This window comes from Mus musculus, chromosome 17, assembly GCF_000001635.26.
Source record: "Mus musculus strain C57BL/6J chromosome 17, GRCm38.p6 C57BL/6J".
Taxonomy (NCBI): domain Eukaryota; kingdom Metazoa; phylum Chordata; class Mammalia; order Rodentia; family Muridae; genus Mus; species Mus musculus.
Window position 1 is genome coordinate 42,745,008 of NC_000083.6, and position 20,757 is coordinate 42,765,764.

The 20,757-nt window shown below is 43.8% G+C and overlaps 1 protein-coding gene across 1 annotated transcript in view; it reads right to left on the bottom strand.

The window, feature by feature from the left end:
- Window positions 1-3,879: 3,879 nt before the first annotated feature.
- Cd2ap (CD2-associated protein) overlaps window positions 3,880-20,757 on the bottom strand; it is a 127,821-nt gene continuing 110,943 nt past the window's right edge. Inside the window, exon 18 of the mRNA XM_011246263.3 lies at window positions 3,880-4,195. Within this exon, the coding sequence (XP_011244565.1) occupies window positions 4,175-4,195 (21 nt within the window). The 3' untranslated portion in view covers window positions 3,880-4,174. The remainder of the gene's footprint in view (window positions 4,196-20,757) is intronic.

Sequence of the window (20,757 nt, forward strand, 5' to 3'; positions counted from 1 at the left end):
TACTAGTATGTCATACTTACTATAACCAAAGAAACTTCATAGACACATCCTTTTAGTTTACTTCTGAATGTAAACACTTCTGGCACAGGAGATACCTGTGGGTATGCAGGCTTGTCCTTTAAACATGTCCCTTTGGAAGGGCTACGAAGCTCCAGTCCTAAGCGAGGAGCTATTGGCAACTGGGGAAGAGTCACTTTTCTTCAGGAATGCACTCCCGAGAGAATACTCATGCTCCAAGAGATGGTCCTACATCCAGGCACAGACAAAGGCAGCACTGAGTGGATTCTGTGGGGTGGGGTGGGGTGGCGTGGGGTGGGGTGGGGGTGAAACATAGGGCAGAGATCAGGGAGGAACTGAACGAGAAAGATTGAAGAGTAGATTTGATCAAAACTATTATATGCACATATGCAATGTTCTCAGACAATAAAATAAAGATCTCTTCTTTGCTGCCAGAGTTCACAGTCTTAGGGGAAGAAAACACGTGAGCATAAAACACCTCTGAGAGTTTCTCCACTAAGACCTGAGACAGTTGTTGCAACTGCAAAGCCAGGAGGGGTGGCTGGAGGTTGGACTGGCGGGATGCAGCCCCGTGGACCATCCAGAGCAGTTCAGGCCTGGAGGAACACGTCCAGTTTATATGAGGAGCATAGTTTTATTTAACAGTCCACTTGTTCATCAAATTGTTAAGTCTTTACTAGAAACCAAGAACGTTAAGGAGGAAAATGTTCTTGCAAAGCCTCCCAAAACAAATGAGAAAGTCAACTCAGCTCTCATTAGCAGAGCCAGGACTGCCAACTTTTGTGAAGGTGGAGACTGGCCATCACTGAACAAAGCAGAACTCCAGCTGCAGCAGAAGGCAGACTCTGACTCACATGCGATACTCTGACGGTGCCTGGCTGAAGGTGTTTATCTTATGTTAAGCCTCCAAGCTTTGGTTCACACTGCCCTGTGCTTATTCAGGTCCTCACCCCAATACTTTCTAAAGAAAGCTTCATCAAAAGCCCAAATGAAGCCCAGCACCCTGGTTCTTTCTGCAAAGGTCACCTTATCGCTGATTTTGCAACGCTGGAATCTGCTCTCTGCTCCCCCACCCCTGACACACACAGTTCATCTTCACCAGGGTGGCAACCTACCCCATCCTGTTCATCCTGCCCCAGCCACACAAACTGGTTCCCACCCCTTGCCTTTCTGTTGGCATTTATGGTAGCCTGGACCGCCTCCACCCACCCCACCCACAGCCTCACACCTGGCTGACTCACCTGTATCCTCAGAGTCTCCTCCTCTGTCAGGCTTTCCATGACCAACCTCCCTGGCTGGCTTCTCCCTTAGCATCCCAGAGTAGGGGAGGCTGGTTCCACCTTAGTGTGTGATTTCAGTTCTCATGCTCTCACCAGATACACCTTTCCACAACAGAGCTGACACTAGAGACAAGCCCCATACCATACTGCTTATTTTTCCTAGTTTCTTTTTCTCTTTTAACCAAAACCCAGATTTTATTATTCCTAATGACTTTTTTTAAATTTCAATTAATTAATTAATTTTTTTTACTTATTCACTTTTACATCCCTGATGACTTTGAACCAGCTGTCATGGGTCCTCTTTGTTGGTCAGTGAACTAGACAGAGGCTGACCACCATTTTTAACCCAAGTTTTAGAGGCTCTTCTGAGGAATAAGGGGTATTCTACGAAGGCTATTTGACTGGAAAATAGAGATATTTTTCTAGGTACACTAGAAAAATAACCACTTTGTCTCCATCTCCCTACCTTCCCTTCTCCTGACTTTGGAAAAGATGGGAGGATGATGTAATGTCTGCATCTAGGACAGCTATTTTGGAACCATGAAGAGACAAGGCTGAAAACATCAAAATACAGAGCCAGGGCCTAGTAGTGGGAAGCATGTAGGAAGTTCTAAAACCCCTTGGTCCTTGGTAGTGCCACTAATTTCCTGAAACTTCCCTGAGATCATCAGCCTATAGGTGGGGAAAAAAAAAAAGACTGATGCACCGTGGGCTTAAGTCACTATCAGGTGTTTTGTATTAGTTGTGGTTGAAATAGTGGAATTGGTCCTATCTAAAGTAACACCCAAGTCTTTTACTGTGACATTTCATTTATCTTCCTCACATCCATCTGGCCTCACATGACAATGGTGTGTTCTGAGAAAAACATTGTAACTACGTAATTATGTTAATACCACAGTATGTACTCACATAAGCCTAGATTGATGCAGGCCAGTCCCTCCATATGCACCCTTTTTTTTTTATTAGATATTTTCTTTATATACATTTCAAATGCTATCCCGAAAGTTCCCTATACCCTCCCTCCGCCCTGCTCCCCTACCCACCCACTCCCACTTCTTGGCCCTGGCATTGCCCTGAAGTGGGGCATATAAAGTTTGCAATACCAAGGGGCCTCTCTTCCCAGTGATGGTCGACTAGGCCATCTTCTGCTACATATGCAGCTAGAGATATGAGCTCTGGAGGTACTAGTTAGTTCATATTGTTGTTCCACTATAGGGTTGCAGACCCCTTCAGCTCCTTGGGTACTTTCTCTAGCTTCTCCATTGGGGGCCCTGTGTTCCATCTTATAGCTGACTATGAGCATCCACTTCTTAATGCAGGCAAGAGATGTGGTAATACAAGGTCTATGTGGCTGCCACCAGAGCCTATACAGTTCATGCTATCCTACAATAATAATTTAAAAAGTAGAAGGAATATATTCTAGCTAACAATTTTTAAAAATAGGATTATAAACATGAGAAAAAAGATAGATGTTTTCTGGACTAAGGAGAAGGCTCAGTCGGCAAATGATGCAAAAGCCTGAGTCGAGATGTGATGGGACGCACCCAAATCCAGGTTCTGAAGAGGCAGAGATGGAAGGCTCTCTGGGCTTATTGTTCCATCACCAGTCTAGAGACTGTGGTGTTTTATAAAAAGAAAGAGAGAAGAGAGAAGCCAGGGATATGTTTGGTGGAGGACCGGAATGGTGGGGGAAAGGGGGTGCCTCTGCCAGTCCATGCTGAGGCATCCCTTCCCCCTGAGGTACCAGCCACATGACAGTACAGTATAGAATAGAGTTTATTCAGGGCATGGCAAGGGGAGTTGAGAGAAAGGCAGAGAGTGAGAAAGAGGGAGAGAGAGCGTAGAGGAGTAGAGGTGGGCCATGAGCACATAGAGAGGGGGGAGAGGAATGGGGAGAGGGAGGGTAAAGAGAAAGAGAAATGAGCAAGAGCAAGAGAGAGAGGAGGGGGCAAGCAGCCCCTTTTATAGTGAGTCAGACATACCTGGCTGTTGCCAAGTAACTGTGGGGCGGAGCCTAGACAAAACCAACAGAGAGCCTGTCTTCAAATAAGGTGGAGAAATGATTGAAGAAGAAAGCTGACATTGACTTCTAAACGCATGCGCACTGTTCACCTGCAGAGAAACCAGCCCCACAATTTTGAGCCAAATCTAAAGCAAGCTTTAATTGCTTTGGTCAGGACCACTCCCTGGAATTCCCAACTAAGGGGTGAGGAGACACATGTTGTGCAGGCCAAACCACACAGCCACTGTCTTTTTCCACGTGGCTTTGTTATCTTCCAAGTCCTATAACTCCCAGCATGCCGGGAAGTTATATGGTCCTTGGGCAGGTGGAGCTTACAGGTTAATTCTTGGGTCTTCACACACACACACACACACACACACACACACACACACACACACACACTTGTATTTGCCATTTCCAGCACTTGGGAGGGAAGTGGAAGCACAAGACCCACTGTCAGCCACATAGCGAGTTTCAGGCCAGCCTGGGCAACATGAGTCTCGGAAAGAAAAAAGAAAGGTGTCTACAGTCCACAGCTGTGAGTGCTATCCTTTCATACAGCCAGACTGCAGTGATATTTTTACAGCCTCGTCACTATAAACATATAAGCGATGTGCTGGACTACATTAGAAAAGCAACATCACTAACTCATGTAACACTTTCATCCCCATGGCCTGATGCCGTCTGTTACTGAGCAAACTATAATTCTCAGTCATGCTTTGAAGGGTGAGAGGACCCATGCTGTCTAACCTTTCTTTCAACAGCCTCTTGTGTTGGTCATCTTTACATCACTGTGAAGAAGGACTGAGCTCCATTAGTGCAGAGGACAGGTTGACTTTTGCTCATAGTTTTACTGGTTTCAATCCATGATCAGTTAGCCCATTGATTTTGGGGCCTGTGACAAAGAAAAAGAAAAGCATATCATAATGAGAGCACATGGAGGAAGCTGCTCTCAACCTTAGCCAGAAAGAGCAAGGAGCAGAACTGCAATACTCCATCTTAGTTAGGCTTAGTATTACCGTGATGGAAAACCATGACCAAGGCAACTTGGAGAAGAAGAGTTTATTTCACTCATAGATCTGTAAAACACTTCATCAAAAGCAGGGAGGGCAGGAACTCAAACAGGACAGGAACCTGGAGGCAGGAGCTGATGCAGAGGCCATAGAGGGGTGCTGCTTGCTGGCTTGCTCCTCATGGCTTACTCCGCCTACTTTTTTTCTTTTTTAACTTTTTAATTGATTGCTTGTGAATTTCACCATCATGTATCCCAATTCCACTCATCTCCTAATCCCTTCATTTCTGCCCTCCACCCTTGCGACCTGCCCCACAAAAGAAAACAAACAAAAAGCTGTAGTGTATCACAATGTGATCCTTAATGTCGACACATTTTTACTTGCAAATGTTCACTACAACAGATTGATTTTTCTGGTTTTAGGCCTCTTGCTGCTGCTACATCATCAATCCGGGATTCTCTCTTGGAATTCTCTCAGATATCCTGTTATTGGCTCTGTGTCATGGAGATCCTGCAGCTTTGGATCAACAGGACCAGCCCCTTCACACACTCAAGAATTTCATAGATGAGGTAGATGTCTGGATGGGCCAACCCTGAATCTAGGCCTGTATGGTGGCTTGATTGGTCAGCCAGCCAGCTAACCTGGACCCTCACCAGCACCCTTACTGCTACCAAGGCAAAAGCTCTCCAGCACTACCTCAGCCAGCTTGATCAATGCCATAGTAGGCAATGGATGAGGCCAAAATTCCCACTTTCATGGCCTCAGGCTGGCTCACACATGCCCACACCACTAGGGCCAGTTCTACTATGCTGCCAAGGCGTGGTGCAGGACAAGCTTTCCCAAGTGCTGTAGCTCATGGGAGGAAAGCCCAGCATTCCTGCTCTCATGACCCTGGGGCCAGCATTCCCAACCACTCCAAGTGGGGAGGGGTGAAGACTATGGAGGTCACCTCTATAGAATCCAGAACCACCAGCTCAGGCAGGGATGGATCCACCTAATGGGCTGGGCTTTCCCCATCAGTCATTAGTTAACAGAAACCTTACATGCTTGCCTGCAGCTGGATCTTACAGAAATACTTTCTTAATTGAGGTCTCCTTTTCTCAGATGACTTCATTTGTGTCAAGTTGACGTACAACTATCCAGCACAACTCCTTTCAAGGCAATCTCCCCAGAAGCTTACCATCCTCTCACTAGGTCCCAAGTCTTAAGTTCTACTACCTTCCCATGGTGCCATAGGTCTGTTATAGAAATTTTTAGTCCCAATTCAGAGTTTCTACCTGGCCTTGATCATTCACTTTCCAGATAAAAGACACACACAACCTTTATAGTTAAAATAAGCCTTAAACAGCACAAAAGCTGGGCAGATATCTACCTTCTATGGTATTAAAATCTACTTTCCGATCAACAACCCCAAGTTATTACTTACTATATTTCATCTGGGCTGCTCTTAACTCCAATTGGTCAGCCCTCAGGGCCACATTTGCATGGCTCACCTAACCCATGGCAGCTTCTCTCCTCCATTCACCTTCTTCTGCCCCAACCCTTGTGACTCTCCTCCAACCCCAAGCCCGGGAATCCTAAATCTCACCTATGTCTCTTTTGCCCAACTCTTAGCTGTCAACGCCTTTATCGACCAATCAGCAATAACTGAGGGCAAGGTCACAGTGTCACTTGGGTCTACATTCAGATTCTCTCATCTCTGAGACAGCCAGGTCTTGGAGCCTCAATATTAGCATTAGAATACAAGCAGCATCAGGCCAACCCACTACACAGGTCAACAAAAAAGCCCGTAACCCATGGGCTCTTAGTAGACAATTACGCAAACAATAACATCCCATCATCTAAGACACATCTTGTGAGCTCAGTACTAGACGCCTATCAGCAAAAGTGATTGGCAAAGAAACTGAGTCATTTCTTGTTTCCTGAGAAGTCAGCGTACAAGAGCAAGTCTGATGTTGCTAACTGAGCTCCTATGGAACTTTCAAGAGCAGTAAGCTCCTTACTTCCTAGGAGAGTCAGGTATTAATTATAGAGCCCGCAGGGGCATGAAAAGACCTTGCTTAGTTATTGAAAACTTTGCTAATCTTAACTTTGCCTTCAAACCCATAAATCTCCCCTTTTAAATCCAAACCTGGAATAAATGCCTTCCCGGTATCTACATAAGGCATTGAACACCACAGAGATGAAATTAGAGGATGGATCTGCCTACATCCTCCCTTACTTGCTGATTGGCTTTAATAAAGATCTCACTGTCAATGGATACGCAGAAAGAGGAGAGCAGAACTTCCCGGCTGAGAAAGGGTCTCTGGGAGAAGAAACAGAAGGCGGAGATTCAAGCTGGGGAGATGAGCAGATAATTCAGAGCAAGGAGAGAGGCAGACATGGCCATGTGGCAGGACGCAGGCCAGAATGGGTTGTGTGAAGAAGATGAGCTAGCTGGGATAAAGGCCTAAGCTTTTAAAATAATATGAGTCTCTGTGTCATTATTTATACAGCTGGCGTGTCAGTGAAAGTCACGTTATAACACCCTCTACCAGAACCTGCCACTAACGCTAACCCACTTGTTGCATCTCCCACTCTGGCACCTTTCAGCCACTGTCACTTGTATCCCAAGACCTCACCTCTCATGTTACTGTGCTTACTGTTGCTAGTCATCGGGTTCTCTGCATAGGAGAAGTTTGGTGTTTGGTTTCTTTGACCAGTGACTACACTGTTCTTCAATAGGTAATGCTGCTTCTCTGGTTGTCAAGGGGTCTGGATCATCTTGTATTGCAGGGCTTTCAAAAATCCCAATTGAGACTGAATAATAAAGACACAGAGATGTCTATATCGTTTAAACCCATTGGCCTGTTTGCTGGGCAGTCTTTCAGGCAACTTGGGATTTAACCGGGCTTCCCCATTTTGTCCCTAAAAGTGGTTCTCACTGCTCTATGTCCCAGCCTGCCCCTGGTCCAGTCTTCCCCAGCTCCTGCTGCCAGCTCTTTATTACGCAAAAAGTCATACTCCTTACTCAACAAATTGGCCTTTTTCCCAGGGCAGCTTGCCTTTCTTTTTTGAGCAGGTGAAGAAATGACAAACATTTACATATCCTGCTAGCCTGGCTCTGCCAGCCCTGCAATTGACCATTGAGAACACAGGGACACACTTTTTCATAGCCAGTAAGTACAATATTTGTGGGTCATCCTCATAGTCTTGGAGGCAGAGCCAATGACACAGCACAAAGCATCTGTGCAATAGACCCTAAGCATCTACTCCTTAGCCTTGCTTGCTTGCCAAGTCTTTGCTGTGGATGGCAGCAATGGGGCAACAGCCAGTCAAGCTACAATAGCAAGGTCAAGGAACATAGATAACCGAACGCATCATGCAGAGAACAGATAGCCTAGCCATCCTGTTTGTCAGGTAATTTTGCCCCCGAGTTTGGTTCTCATAGATTACACCAGGAATGCAGTTTTAAAAATATTAACTTGCTGACCCCTATGGAAATTCCCCAAGTTTGCTGTAACTACAATAAAAACACTGCTTCCCTAGACTCAGGGCTCTCACTTCTGACCCGCTGCGACATAAAGGTGAGAGTCCTTGTTCTGAGAGCTCTTAATAAAGACCTGTATATGTTTGCATGCGAACTGGCTCCTTGGTGGTCTTTGGAGCCCCAGTGACTTGGGAATAACAATACCATCACTTCTAGTGGAGAATCGAGGAACTTCATGCTCAAATGGAAAGATATGAGGTCTTTAGTCTGCAACACAACACTGATAAGTAAGCCACGTGCAGGCTTCCAGAGGTCTGTGTCCTTGGTCAGCTGAAGTGCTGTTGGCTTTCCTTCATACACTCCTATGGTTGGGGCAGGACTGAGTGTCACAGGACTTAGATTCTTTCTTTTTATTGGAGAATGGTTCACACCTGGTCTCCTTTGTTTGAAAGCTTTGACATGCTATTGTGTGACACTATTCCGGAAACCAATGGCAGAACAAAGTACGGAGACCATCAAGGTCTAACTTGGTGAACCAATGAGTTTATGGGATCTGAGACAGGAGGATTAGGAGACCGGTTTGTTAGAATTTCTTCTAGGCTCTGCCCAGCAGTTACCTAGCAACAACCAGATATGAGCCTGGCTTGCTATTATAAAAGGACTACTTGGCCTCTCCCTCTTCCCCCTTCGCCCCTCTCCCCTTCTCTGTCTCTCCACTTGTTCCTGACCAACCCCTTCCCTTCTCTCTCTCTCCTCTCTCTCTCTCTCTCCCTGTCCTTCTGACTCCTTCTTTCTCTGCCCACACTCCCTTCTCACCCCCTTCTCATGCCTCAAATAAACTTCATTTTATACTAGACTCGTTGTATGGTTGGTACCTCAGAGGGGATGCCCCATCATACCACTGCACTACAAAACATTACCAGGGTTGCTGACAGAAGCAGAAAGGACTCAAAGACACCTGTGTCACTGAACAGCCACTCTAGCATGGGTGATGACTTATGAACACTGGAAACCTGAAGCTTGTACAGACCTTGTAGGCAGCTCAACAAATAGGAAAGTATCTCTTCTAGAGAGGCTAATTGGTCTGTGCTTTTTTCCAGGCAGCTCACCTGGTCTGAGAATGTTTCTTAAACGTCCTTAATGCTTAAATAAACTTGGACTGGGAAGGAGTCCAGTAAATCTTGGTCCGTTTCTCCACCTAGGAACCAGCAGCCTCAGCATCAGATCCAGCTTCTGGGACACTCATTAACTAGAACTGTGGCATCCTGCTTGCTTCTTTCAACTCCTTTATCCAAATTTATAACTAGCCACAGGCTTACTGAGGGGAGGGTGTGTGTGTGTGTGTGTGTGTGTGTGTGTGTGGCCTGTTGATACCTTACACCTGCCCTTTCCCTAAGGAAAATCGAAGCTATCCCCACAAAAGGCGTGTGGAATGAGTTTAAGGACACAGTTTCTTCCCCTTTCCATAAACAACATAGTTTCACAGTGTATTGGCCTCCACCTACTCCCTTCTGCTTTCCAAGTGAGGGTGGTATACAGGTGGGAAATAGTTAACTAGAAATAGATATAGGAAAAATGGTTTCTGTCAATGTTTTTGAATTTTTTTAAAGGTAAAAGGAACTACGAAATTCTTGAAAAAAGATCTTGAGGGGCTAGAGAGATGACTGTACACAGCTTTTGCACAGGATCAGAGTTCATTTCCTAACGCCTATGGCAGGTCGTTCACATCGATCTAAAACTCCAGCTTAAGGGTGTCTGGTACCCTCTTTTGACTCCATGAAGAACTGCAATCCTGCATACATACTCCACATAGACACACATGCATACACATAATTGAAATTTAAAATTAAAAAATTGAGCCGGGTGTAGTGGCACACACGCCTTTAATCCCAGCACTCGGGAGGCAGAGGCAGGCAGATTTCTGAGTTCGAGGCCAGCCTGGTCTACAAAGTGAGTTCCAGGACAGCCAGGACTATACAGAGAAACCCTGCTTCGAAAAACAAAAACAAAAAAAACAAAAAATTAAAAAATTGAAAGATTGTAAAAACCTCCATTTTGTGCAAGACCAGGAGCTAAACTCCAATTCCAGGAAGATAACTACAAAGTCTACTTGAACAAACATCCCAATAGCAGGGTCAAGGCACATACAGACAATGTAAGACATCCTGCAGAGAATTAGATAACGTAGCCATCCTGTGTGTCAGGTAGTTTTGCCCCCAATCTTGATCCCATGTTCAGTTCTTGCAGATTATGCCAGAAATGTAGTTTTTTTAAAAAATTAACCTGTTGACCCATATGGAACTTCCCCAAGCTTGCAGTAACTACAATAAATAACCGTCACCCATAGACTCAGGGCTCTCACTCTGACCCACTTTGACAGTGATGGTGAGAGTCCTTACTCAAAAGCTCGTAATAAAGACCCTATGTGTTTACACTGGAAGTGGCTCCTCAGTGGTCTTTGGGGTCCTTGTGACTTGGGCATAACAAGATAATCTCTTTTTCATTCTTCCTTCCTACAATGCATTCCAACCATAGCCTCCTCTCCCTCCACTCCTACGAGTTCCACAGCTCTACCTCTCTTCTCTTCTGGATCCATTGTTCCTCCATTACTCTCCATTTAACAGTCAATCCAGCCTACAAAAATTCTTAAGTCATTTGATAAAATACAAGGGACTTATTTCTAACAAGGTGAGATATACTTTGCTTTACACATGAGATCAGCATTCTAGACATACCAACTGCCAAACAACAAAAACAAAAACAAGCAAATAAAAACATTAGAAAAAAAAATCCATCCTTCAGTGGTGAGGGAGATTTTTCCATCAGAACTTAAAGACCCAAAGTCACTCCCCAGAATCCATGTAAAGATGCTGGGCACAGTGGCTCACACCTGTCAGGATCCATGCCAGCATGGTGTCATGCACCTGAGCACCGTGACTCAGTGCTACACCATCCACAGCAATGCATAGAGACAGAAGGATGCCAGGAACCTACTGGTCAGCCTAACACAACCAGCAAGCTCCCAGTTCCAGAGACTCTACATCCAAAAAAAAAAAAAAAGTGAAAAGCCATTGAGAAAGCCTTCAACCTCAATCTCTAGCTACACACACACACACATACACAGAGAGAAAGAGAGAGAGAGAGAGAGAGAGACACTATTATTTTAAGAAAAACTCATTGATATGCAAAGCTTGGTCCACTAAACCTACTGTAAATAGTAGGCACCAACTACACCTTCACAAACAGAAGGTTCTAGAAAATGGAAGTCAAAAGGAAATAATCATAGCATGGCATTGTAGGCCTTAAAAACTGGGCAACTGGCTGGTACTTGGAAGAGTTTATTTGCATAGTTTGGTGAAGGTCTTGGCTGAATCTCAATGATAAAGCTATTTCTCTTGCTTGTTTTGATTTTCCAGGAGCAAATACTTTCTGGAAAGCAAATGGCTTGGCTCTTTTCCTAGCTTTATCTCTTATTTCCCATTACAACCGGGTAAGATACCTGGTCTCAGGACCCGCAGGCATCAGAGTGAAAACTTTCTGAAGTTCGAAAGCTCATCCCCAGTCTGAGTTTGCTTTGCCTACCCCTGGCTTCCATCACTCACGAAGTCAGTAACTTCTTTCCCACCTCAGTCACCTAATAGCATTTTGGGTTTACATATGATCATCAAGCTCACTTTACGACTGTAGTTGTTAGGGTGTGGTATGATAGCTTACCGTGTTAGCAGAGTGTAGTTGTTAGGGTGTGGTGTGATAGTTTACCGTGTTAGCAGAGTATAGTTGTTAGGGTGTGGTGTGATAGCTTACTGTCTTAGCAGAGTGTAGTTGTTAGGGTGTGGTGTGATAGCTTACTGTTTTAGCAGAGTGCAGTTGTTAGGGTGTGGTGTGATAGCTTACTGTCTTAGCAGAGTGTTTTCTATGCACTGTGTCATCAATCCTCCCGCAGGCCACCTCCTCCTTTCGTTATCAAAGGACTGGTTCTTCCAGCTCATTACTTGTGGTTTTCAACATTTACCTGCCACTCTCAAGCCATATCACTTCCAGGGACAACTCCCAGTATCTTTATTCTATTTGTGATGCAGGGATGCTTTGTGTTTTAGCTGAGGCAAAGCTTTTCAGGAGTGAATCACATTTGTTGACTATGGTCATCTCTCTGTTAAGACTAAACAATAGACTGCTCTAGTCTAAACGGGAGTTACAAGCAATAATTTTTATTACACTAACAATCAAGGGCCAAAAGATGTGACTATAAGATTATGTGTACATACATACATACATATATACATACATACATACACACACACACACTGTATACATAAACACACATTTATAGTAATATTGGAGTTACAATAGCGCTTAAATGTCAGTTTTATCATTTTCCATCTGAATAAATGTCTACCCAAAGATGAGATGAAATCTATTGAGAAGGTGGACACAAGGCCAGGTTAAAAGCCATCAAGTCGGAGAGCCACAGAGCTTCTGAGGCGGCGCCATCTTCGGCTCCAGACAACCAGCCACCTTCTTGGTGAGAGCACAGGGGTCCGCCCGGCCCGAGAGGTTTGTGCCTCAGGCCCCGGCGAGAGCCTCCTTGGCTCCGGGACTCCACGGAGGGCAGGCTGCACGGGTGAGGGTGTGGAATACAGAGGCCAGCCGTTTCTGTGACAGGCGAGAGCCACAGAGCTTCTGAGGCGGCGCCATCTTCGGCTCCAGACAACCGGCCACCTTCCTGGCCAAAGCAACACAGCTTCTGGGAAAGATTCTCTTTTGGGCCTTCATCTCCAGCCAGGAGGAGGTCCAAACACCAGATAACTGTGCACCTTCCCTGAAAGAGGAGAGCTTGCCTGCAGAGACTGCTCTGACCACTGAAACTCAGAGGAGAGAGCTAGTCTCCCACATCTGCTGATAGAGGGTAACAAAATCAACAGAGGAACAATCTCTAAACAAAGACAACTATAACAACTAACTCCAGAGATTGCCAGATGGCGAAAGCCAAACTTAAGAATCCTACTAACAGAAATCAAAACCACTCACCATCATCAGAACACAGCACTCCCACGCCACCTAGTCCTGGGCACCCCAACACAACCAAAAAGCTAGACCCGGATTTAAAAGCATATCTCATGATGATGGTAGAGGACATCAAGAAGAACTTTAATAACTCACTTAAAGAAATACAGGAGAACACTGCTAAAGAGTTACAAGTCCTTAAAGAAAAGCAGGAAAACACAACCAAACAGGTAGAAGTCCTTATAGAAAAACAGGAAAACACATCCAAACAGGTGATGGAAATAAACAAAACCATACTAGACCTAAAAAGAAAAGTAGACACAATAAAGAAAACCAAAATGAGGCAACGCTGGAGATAGAAACCCTAGGAAAGAAATCTGGAAACATAGATGCCAGCATCAGCAACAGAATACAAGAGATGGAAGAGAGAATCTCAGGTGCAGAAGATTCCATAGAGAACATCGGCACAACAATCAAAGAAAATGGAAAATGCAAAAAGATCCTAACTCAAAACATCCAGGAAATCCAGGACACAATGAGAAGACCAAACCTACGGATAATAGGAGTGGATGAGAATGAAGATTTTCAACTCAAAGGACCAGCAAACATCTTCAACAAAATTATTGAAGAAAACTTCCCAAATCTAAAGAAAGAGATGCCCATGAACATACAAGAAGCCTACAGTGAAAGACTCTGAAAGGAGCCCCTCGCTCAGGCCTCAGGACAATAGCGGACACCCAAGAACTCACGACAGACCGAGCTTGTTGCAAACCACATGAGGCTTTATTGGGGAAAGCCAGAGCACTGGGGACGACTCATATCCCACGCAGGGGTAGAGGAGTCGTCCTCGAGGGGAAAGAGTTCCCGGTTATTATAGGCCCTCAGGGGGGAAAGGAGAAGGGGGAGATTAGGGGATTTCCAGATCTAAACAATGTCTATTCTCAAGAAATGGGTATGGGAGGGGTACAAGAAAAGAGTCTAATGAAGGTGCAGCAATGGGCACACACCTGGTCAGAACATTGGCAGACACACAGGTTCAAGGAGTGGCCAGAGCATTGTGCACCTCTATTTTTCTAAATCAGTGAAGCTAGTTCTGCTAACACTGACGTCTATCTTGCCAATTTCAGGACTTCTGTGTCCTTTTACATTCTGCCAGGATCTTTCAACAGAACTCCAAATAGACTGGACGAGAAAAAAAAATTCCTCCCGACACATAATAATCAGAACATCAAATGCACTAAATAAAGATAGAATACTAAAAGCAGTAAGGGAAAAAGGTCAAGTAACATATAAAGGCAAGCCTATCAAAATTACACCAGATTTTTCACCAGAGACTATGAAAGCCAGAAGAGCCTGGACAGATGTTATACAGACACTAAGAGAACACAAATTCCAGCCCAGGCTACTACACCCAGCCAAACTCTCAATTACCATAGATGGAGAAACCAAAGTATTCCATGACAAAACTAAATTCACCCATTATCTCTCCATGAATCCAGCCCTTCAAAGAATAATAACAGAAAAAAACCAATACAAGGACGGGAACCACGCCCTAGAAAAAACAAGAAGATAATCCCTCAACAAAACTAAAAGAAGACAGCCACAAGAACAGAATGCCAACTTTAACAACAAAAATAACAGGAAGCAACAATTACTTTTTCTTAATATCTCTTAATATCAATGGGCTCAACTCCCCAATAAATAGACATAGACTAACAAACTGGCTACACAAACAAGACCCAACATTTTGCTGCTTACAGGAAACTCATCTCAGAGAAAAAGATAGATACTACCTCAGAATGAAAGGCTGGAAAACAATTTTCCAAGCAAATGGTGTGAAGAAACAAGCTGGAGTAGCCATCCTAATATCTGATAAGATTGACTTCCAACCCAAAGTCATCAAAAAAGACAAGGAGGGGCACTTCATACTCATCAAAGGTAAAATCCTCCAAGAGGAACTCTCAATTCTGAATATCTATGCTCCAAATACAAGGGCAGCCACATTCATTAAAGAAACTTTAGTAAAGCTCAAAGTACACATTGCACCTCACACAATAATAGTGGGAGACTTCAACACACCACTTTCACCAATGGACAGATCATGGAAACAGAAACTAAACAGGGACACAGTGAAACTAACAGAAGTTATGAAACAAATGGATTTAACAGATATCTACAGAACATTTTATCCTAAAACAAAAGGATATATCTTCTTCTCAGCACCTCATGGTACCTTCTCTAAAATTGACCACATAATTGGTCACAAAACAAGCCTCAACATATACAAAAATATTGAAATTGTCCCATGCATCCTATCAGATCACCATGGACTAAGGCTGATCTTCAATAACAAAATAAATAATAGAAAGCCAACATTCACGTGGAAACTAAACAACACTCTTCTCAATGATACCTTGGTCAAGGAAGGAATAAAGAAAGAAATTAAGGACTTTTTGGAGTTTAATGAAAATGAAGCCAAAACATACCCAAACTTATGGGACACAATGAAAGCATTCCGAAGAGGAAAACTCATAGCTCTGAGTGCCTCCAAAAAGAAACTAGAGAGAGCACACATTAGCAGCTTGACAACACACCTAAAAGGTCTAGAAGAAAAGGAAGCAAATTCACCCAAGAGGAGTAGAAGGCAGGAAATAATCAAACTCAGGGGTGAAATCAACCAAGTGGAAACAAGAACTATTCAAAGAATTAACCAAATGAGGAGTTGGGTCTTTGAGAAAATCAACAAGATAGATAAACCCTTAGCTAGACTCACTAGAGGGCACAGGGACAAAATCCTAATTAACAAAATCAGAAATGAAAAGGGAGACATAACAACAGATCCTGAAGAAATCCAAAACACCATCAGATCCTTCTACAAAAGGCTATACTCAACAAAACTGGAAAACCTGGACGAAATGGACAAATTTCTGGACAGATACCAGGTACCAAAGTTGAATCAGGATCAAGTTGACCATCTAAACAGTCCCATATCCCCTAAAGAAATAGAAGCAGTTATTAATAGTCTCCCAGCCAAAAAAAGCCCAGGACCAGATGGGTTTAGTGCAGAGTTCTATCAGACCTTCAAAGAAGACCTAATTCCAGTTCTTCACAAACTATTCCACAAAATAGAAACAGAAGGTACTCTACCCAATTCATTCTATGAAGCCACAATTACACTGATACCTAAACCACAAAAAGATCCAACAAAGATAGAGAACTTCAGACCAATTTCCCTTATGAATATCGATGCAAAAATCCTCAATAAAGTTCTTGCTAACCGAATCCAAGAACACATCAAAACAATCATCCATCTTGACCAAGTAGGTTTCATCCCAGGGATGCAGGGATGGTTTAATATACGGAAATCCATCAATGTAATCCAGTATATAAACAAACTCAAAGACAAAATCCACATGATCATCTCGTTAGATGCTGAGAAAGCATTGGACAAAATCCAACACCCATTCATGATAAAAGTCTTGGAAAGATCAGGAATTCAAGACCCATACCTAAACATGATAAAAGCAATCTACAGCATACCAATAGCCAACATCAAAGTAAATGGTGAGAAGCTGGAAGCAATCCCACTAAAATCAGGGACTAGACAAGGCTGTCCACTCTCGCCCTACCTATTCAACATTGTACTTGAAGTCCTAGCCAGAGCAATTAGACAACAAAAGGAGATCAAGGGGATACAAATTGGAAAGGAAGAAGTCAAAATATCACTTTTTGCAGATGATATGATGGTATATATAAGTGACCCTAAAAATTCCACCACTCCTAAGCCTGATAAACAGCTTCAATAAAGTAGCTGGATATAAAATTAACTCACACAAGTCAATGGCCTTTCTGTATACAAAGGATAAACAGGCTGAGAAAGAAATTAGGGAAACAACACACTTCTCAATAGTCACAAATAATATAAAATACCTTGGCTTGACTCTAACTAAGGAAGTGAAAGATCTGTATGATAAGAACTTCAAGTCTCTAAAGAAAGAAATTAAAGAAGATCTCAGAAGATGGAAAGATCTCCCATGCTCATGGATTGGCAGGATTAACATTGTAAAAATGGCTATCTTGCCAAAAGCAATCTACAGATTCAATGCAATCCCCATCAAAATTCCAACTCAATTCTTCAACGAATTAGAAAGGGCAATCGGCAGATTCATCTGGAATAACAAAAAACCGAGGATAGCAAAAACTCTTTTCAAGGATAAAAGAACCTCTGGTGGAATCACCATGCCGGACCTAAAACTGTACTACAGAGCAATTGTGATCAAAACTGCATGGTACTGGTGTAGTGACAGACAAGTAGACCAATGGAACAGAATTGAAGACCCAGAGATGAACCCACACACCTATGGTCACTTGATCTTTGACAAGGGAGCTAAAACCATCCAGTGGAAAAAAGACAGCATTTTCAACAAATGGTGCTGGCACAACTGGCGGTTATCATGTAGAAGAATGTGAATTGATCCATTTCTATCTCCTTGTACTAAGGTCAAATCTAAGTGGATTAAGGAACTCCACATAAAACCAGAGACACTGAAACTTATAGAGGAGAAAGTAGGGAAAAGCCTTGAAGATATGGGTACAGGGGAAAATTTCCTGAATAGAACAGCAATGGCTTGTGCTGTAAGATCAAGAATCGATAAATGGGAGCTCATAAAATTGCAAAGCTTCTGCAAAGCAAAAGACACCGTCAATAAGACAAAAAGGCCACCAACAGATTGGGAAAGGATCTTTACCTATCCCAAATCGGATAGGGGACTAATATCCAATATATATAAAGAACTCAAGAAGGTGGACTCCAGAAAATCAAAACCCCATTAAAAAATGGGGCTCAGAGCTGAACAAAGAATTCTCACCTGAGGAATACCGAATGGCAGAGAAACACCTGAAAAAATGTTCAACATCCTTAATCATCAGAGAAATGCAAATCAAAACAACACTGAGATTCCACTTCACTCCAGTCAGAATGGCTAAGATCAAAAACTCGGGTGACAGCAGATGTTGGCGAGGATGTGGAGAAAGGGGAACACTCCTCCATTGTTGGTGGGATTGCAAGCTTGTACAACCACTCTGGAAATCAGTCTGGCGGTTCCTCAGAAAATTGGACATAGTACTACCGGAGGATCCAGCAATACCTCTCCTGGGCATATATCCAGAAGATGTCCCAACCGGTAAGAAGAACACATGCTCCACTATGTTCATAGCAGCCTTGTTTATAATAGCCAGAAGCTGGAAAGAACCCAGATGCCCCTCAACAGAGGAATGGGTACAGAAAATGTGGTACATTTACACAATGGAATACTACTCAGCTATTTAAAAAAATGAATTTATGAAATTCCTAGGCAAATGGATGGACCTGGAGGGTATCTTCCTGAGTGAAGTAACCCAATCGCAAAGGAACACGCACAATATGTACTCACTGATAAGTCGATAATAGCCCAGAAACTTAGGATACCCAAGATATAAGATACAACTTTCCAAACGCATGAAATTCAAGAAGAACGAAGACCAAAGTGTGGACACTTTACCCTTTCTTAGAAATGGGAACAAAACACCCATAGAAGGAGTTACAGAGACAAAATTTGGAGCTGTGACGAAAGGATGGACCATCTAGTGACTGCCATATGCAGGGATCCATCCCATAATCAGCTTCCAAATGCTGACACCATTGCATACACTAGCAAGATTTCGCTGAAAGGACCCAGTTATAGCTCTCTCTTGTGAGACTATGCCGGGGCCTAGCAAACACAGAAGTGGATGATCACAGTCAGCTATTGGATGGGTCACACGGCCCCTAATGGAGGAGCTAGAGAAATTACCCAAGGAGCTAAAGGGAACTGCAACCCTATAGGTGGAACAACAATATGAACTAACCAGTACCCGGGAGCTCTTGTCTTTAGCTGCATATGTATCAAAAGATGGCCTAGTTGGCCATCACTGCAAAGAGAGGCCCTTTGGACTTGCAAACTTTATATGCCCCAGTACAGGGGAACGCCAGGGCCAAAAAGGGGGAGTGGGTGGGTAGGGGATTGGGGGGGTGGGTATGGGGGACCTTTGGGATAGCATTGAAAATGTAAATGAGGAAAATACCTAATTAAAAAAAATGACAAAAAAAAAAAAAAAGCCATCAAGTCGGGGCTGAAGAGATGGCTCAGTGGTTAAGAGTACTGACTGCGGGTCCGAGCAGCACCGGGTAGCTAGGGCCCACAGTCGTCTGACTACAGCCAGCTACCCACAACACCCGCCACGCTATCTTAAGAATTCTGACGATTGGGATCTGCCCAGCGTGGGAGTGCTTTGCCTGAGCATTGGCATCTCGGTTCCGGGACCCTGCCAAGTGTATCCTGCACAGACAGCTGGCCATTTTCCCCGCCAGAGGATAGAGATCTGCCCGGCATGGGAGCATTTTGCCTGAGCATCAGCAGCAGACATCTTGGTTCCGGGATCCCGCCTAGTGTATCCTGTACAGGCAGGTGACCATTTTCACGGCCAGAGGATAGGGACCTGCCTGGCTCGGGAGTGCGTTGCCTGAGCATTGGCAGCAGACATCTTAGTTCCGGGACCCTGCCGAGTGTACCCTGCACAGACATCTTGGTTCCAGGACCCCACCGAGTGTATCCTGCACAGCTCCAGAGAATACCAGATGGCGAAAGCCAAACTTAAGAATCCTACTAACAGAAATCAAAACCACTCACCATCATCAGAACACAGCACTCCCACGCCACCTAGTCCTGGGCACCCCAACACAACCAAAAAGCTAGACCCGGATTTAAAAGCATATCTCATGATGATGGTAGAGGACATCAAGAAGAACTTTAATAACTCACTTAAAGAAATACAGGAGAACACTGCTAAAGAGTTACAAGTCCTTAAAGAAAAGCAGGAAAACACAACCAAACAGGTAGAAGTCCTTATAGAAAAACAGGAAAACACATCCAAACAGGTGATGGAAATGAACAAAACCATACTAGACCTAAAAAGAAAAGTAGACACAATAAAGAAAACCAAAATGAGGCAACGCTGGAGATAGAAACCCTAGGAAAGAAATCTGGAAACATAGATGCCAGCATCAGCAACAGAATACAAGAGATGGAAGAGAGAATCTCAGGTGCAGAAGATTCCATAGAGAACATCGGCACAACAATCAAAGAAAATGGAAAATGCAAAAAGATCCTAACTCAAAACATCCAGGAAATCCAGGACACAATGAGAAGACCAAACCTACGGATAATAGGAGTGGATGAGAATGAAGATTTTCAACTCAAAGGACCAGCAAACATCTTCAACAAAATTATTGAAGAAAACTTCCCAAATCTAAAGAAAGAGATGCCCATGAACATACAAGAAGCCTACAGTGAAAGACTCTGAAAGGAGCCCCTCGCTCAGGCCTCAGGACAATAGCGGACACCCAAGAACTCACGACAGACCGAGCTTGTTGCAAACCACATGAGGCTTTATTGGGGAAAGCCAGAGCACTGGGGACGACTCATATCCCACGCAGGGGTAGAGGAGTCGTCCTCGAGGGGAAAGAGTTCCCGGTTATTATAGGCCCTCAGGGGGGAAAGGAGAAGGGGGAGATTAGGGGATTTCCAGATCTAAACAATGTCTATTCTCAAGAAATGGGTATGGGAGGGGTACAAGAAAAGAGTCTAATGAAGGTGCAGCAATGGGCACACACCTGGTCAGAACATTGGCAGACACACAGGTTCAAGGAGTGGCCAGAGCATTGTGCACCTCTATTTTTCTAAATCAGTGAAGCTAGTTCTGCTAACACTGACGTCTATCTTGCCAATTTCAGGACTTCTGTGTCCTTTTACATTCTGCCAGGATCTTTCAACAGAACTCCAAATAGACTGGACGAGAAAAAAAAATTCCTCCCGACACATAATAATCAGAACATCAAATGCACTAAATAAAGATAGAATACTAAAAGCAGTAAGGGAAAAAGGTCAAGTAACA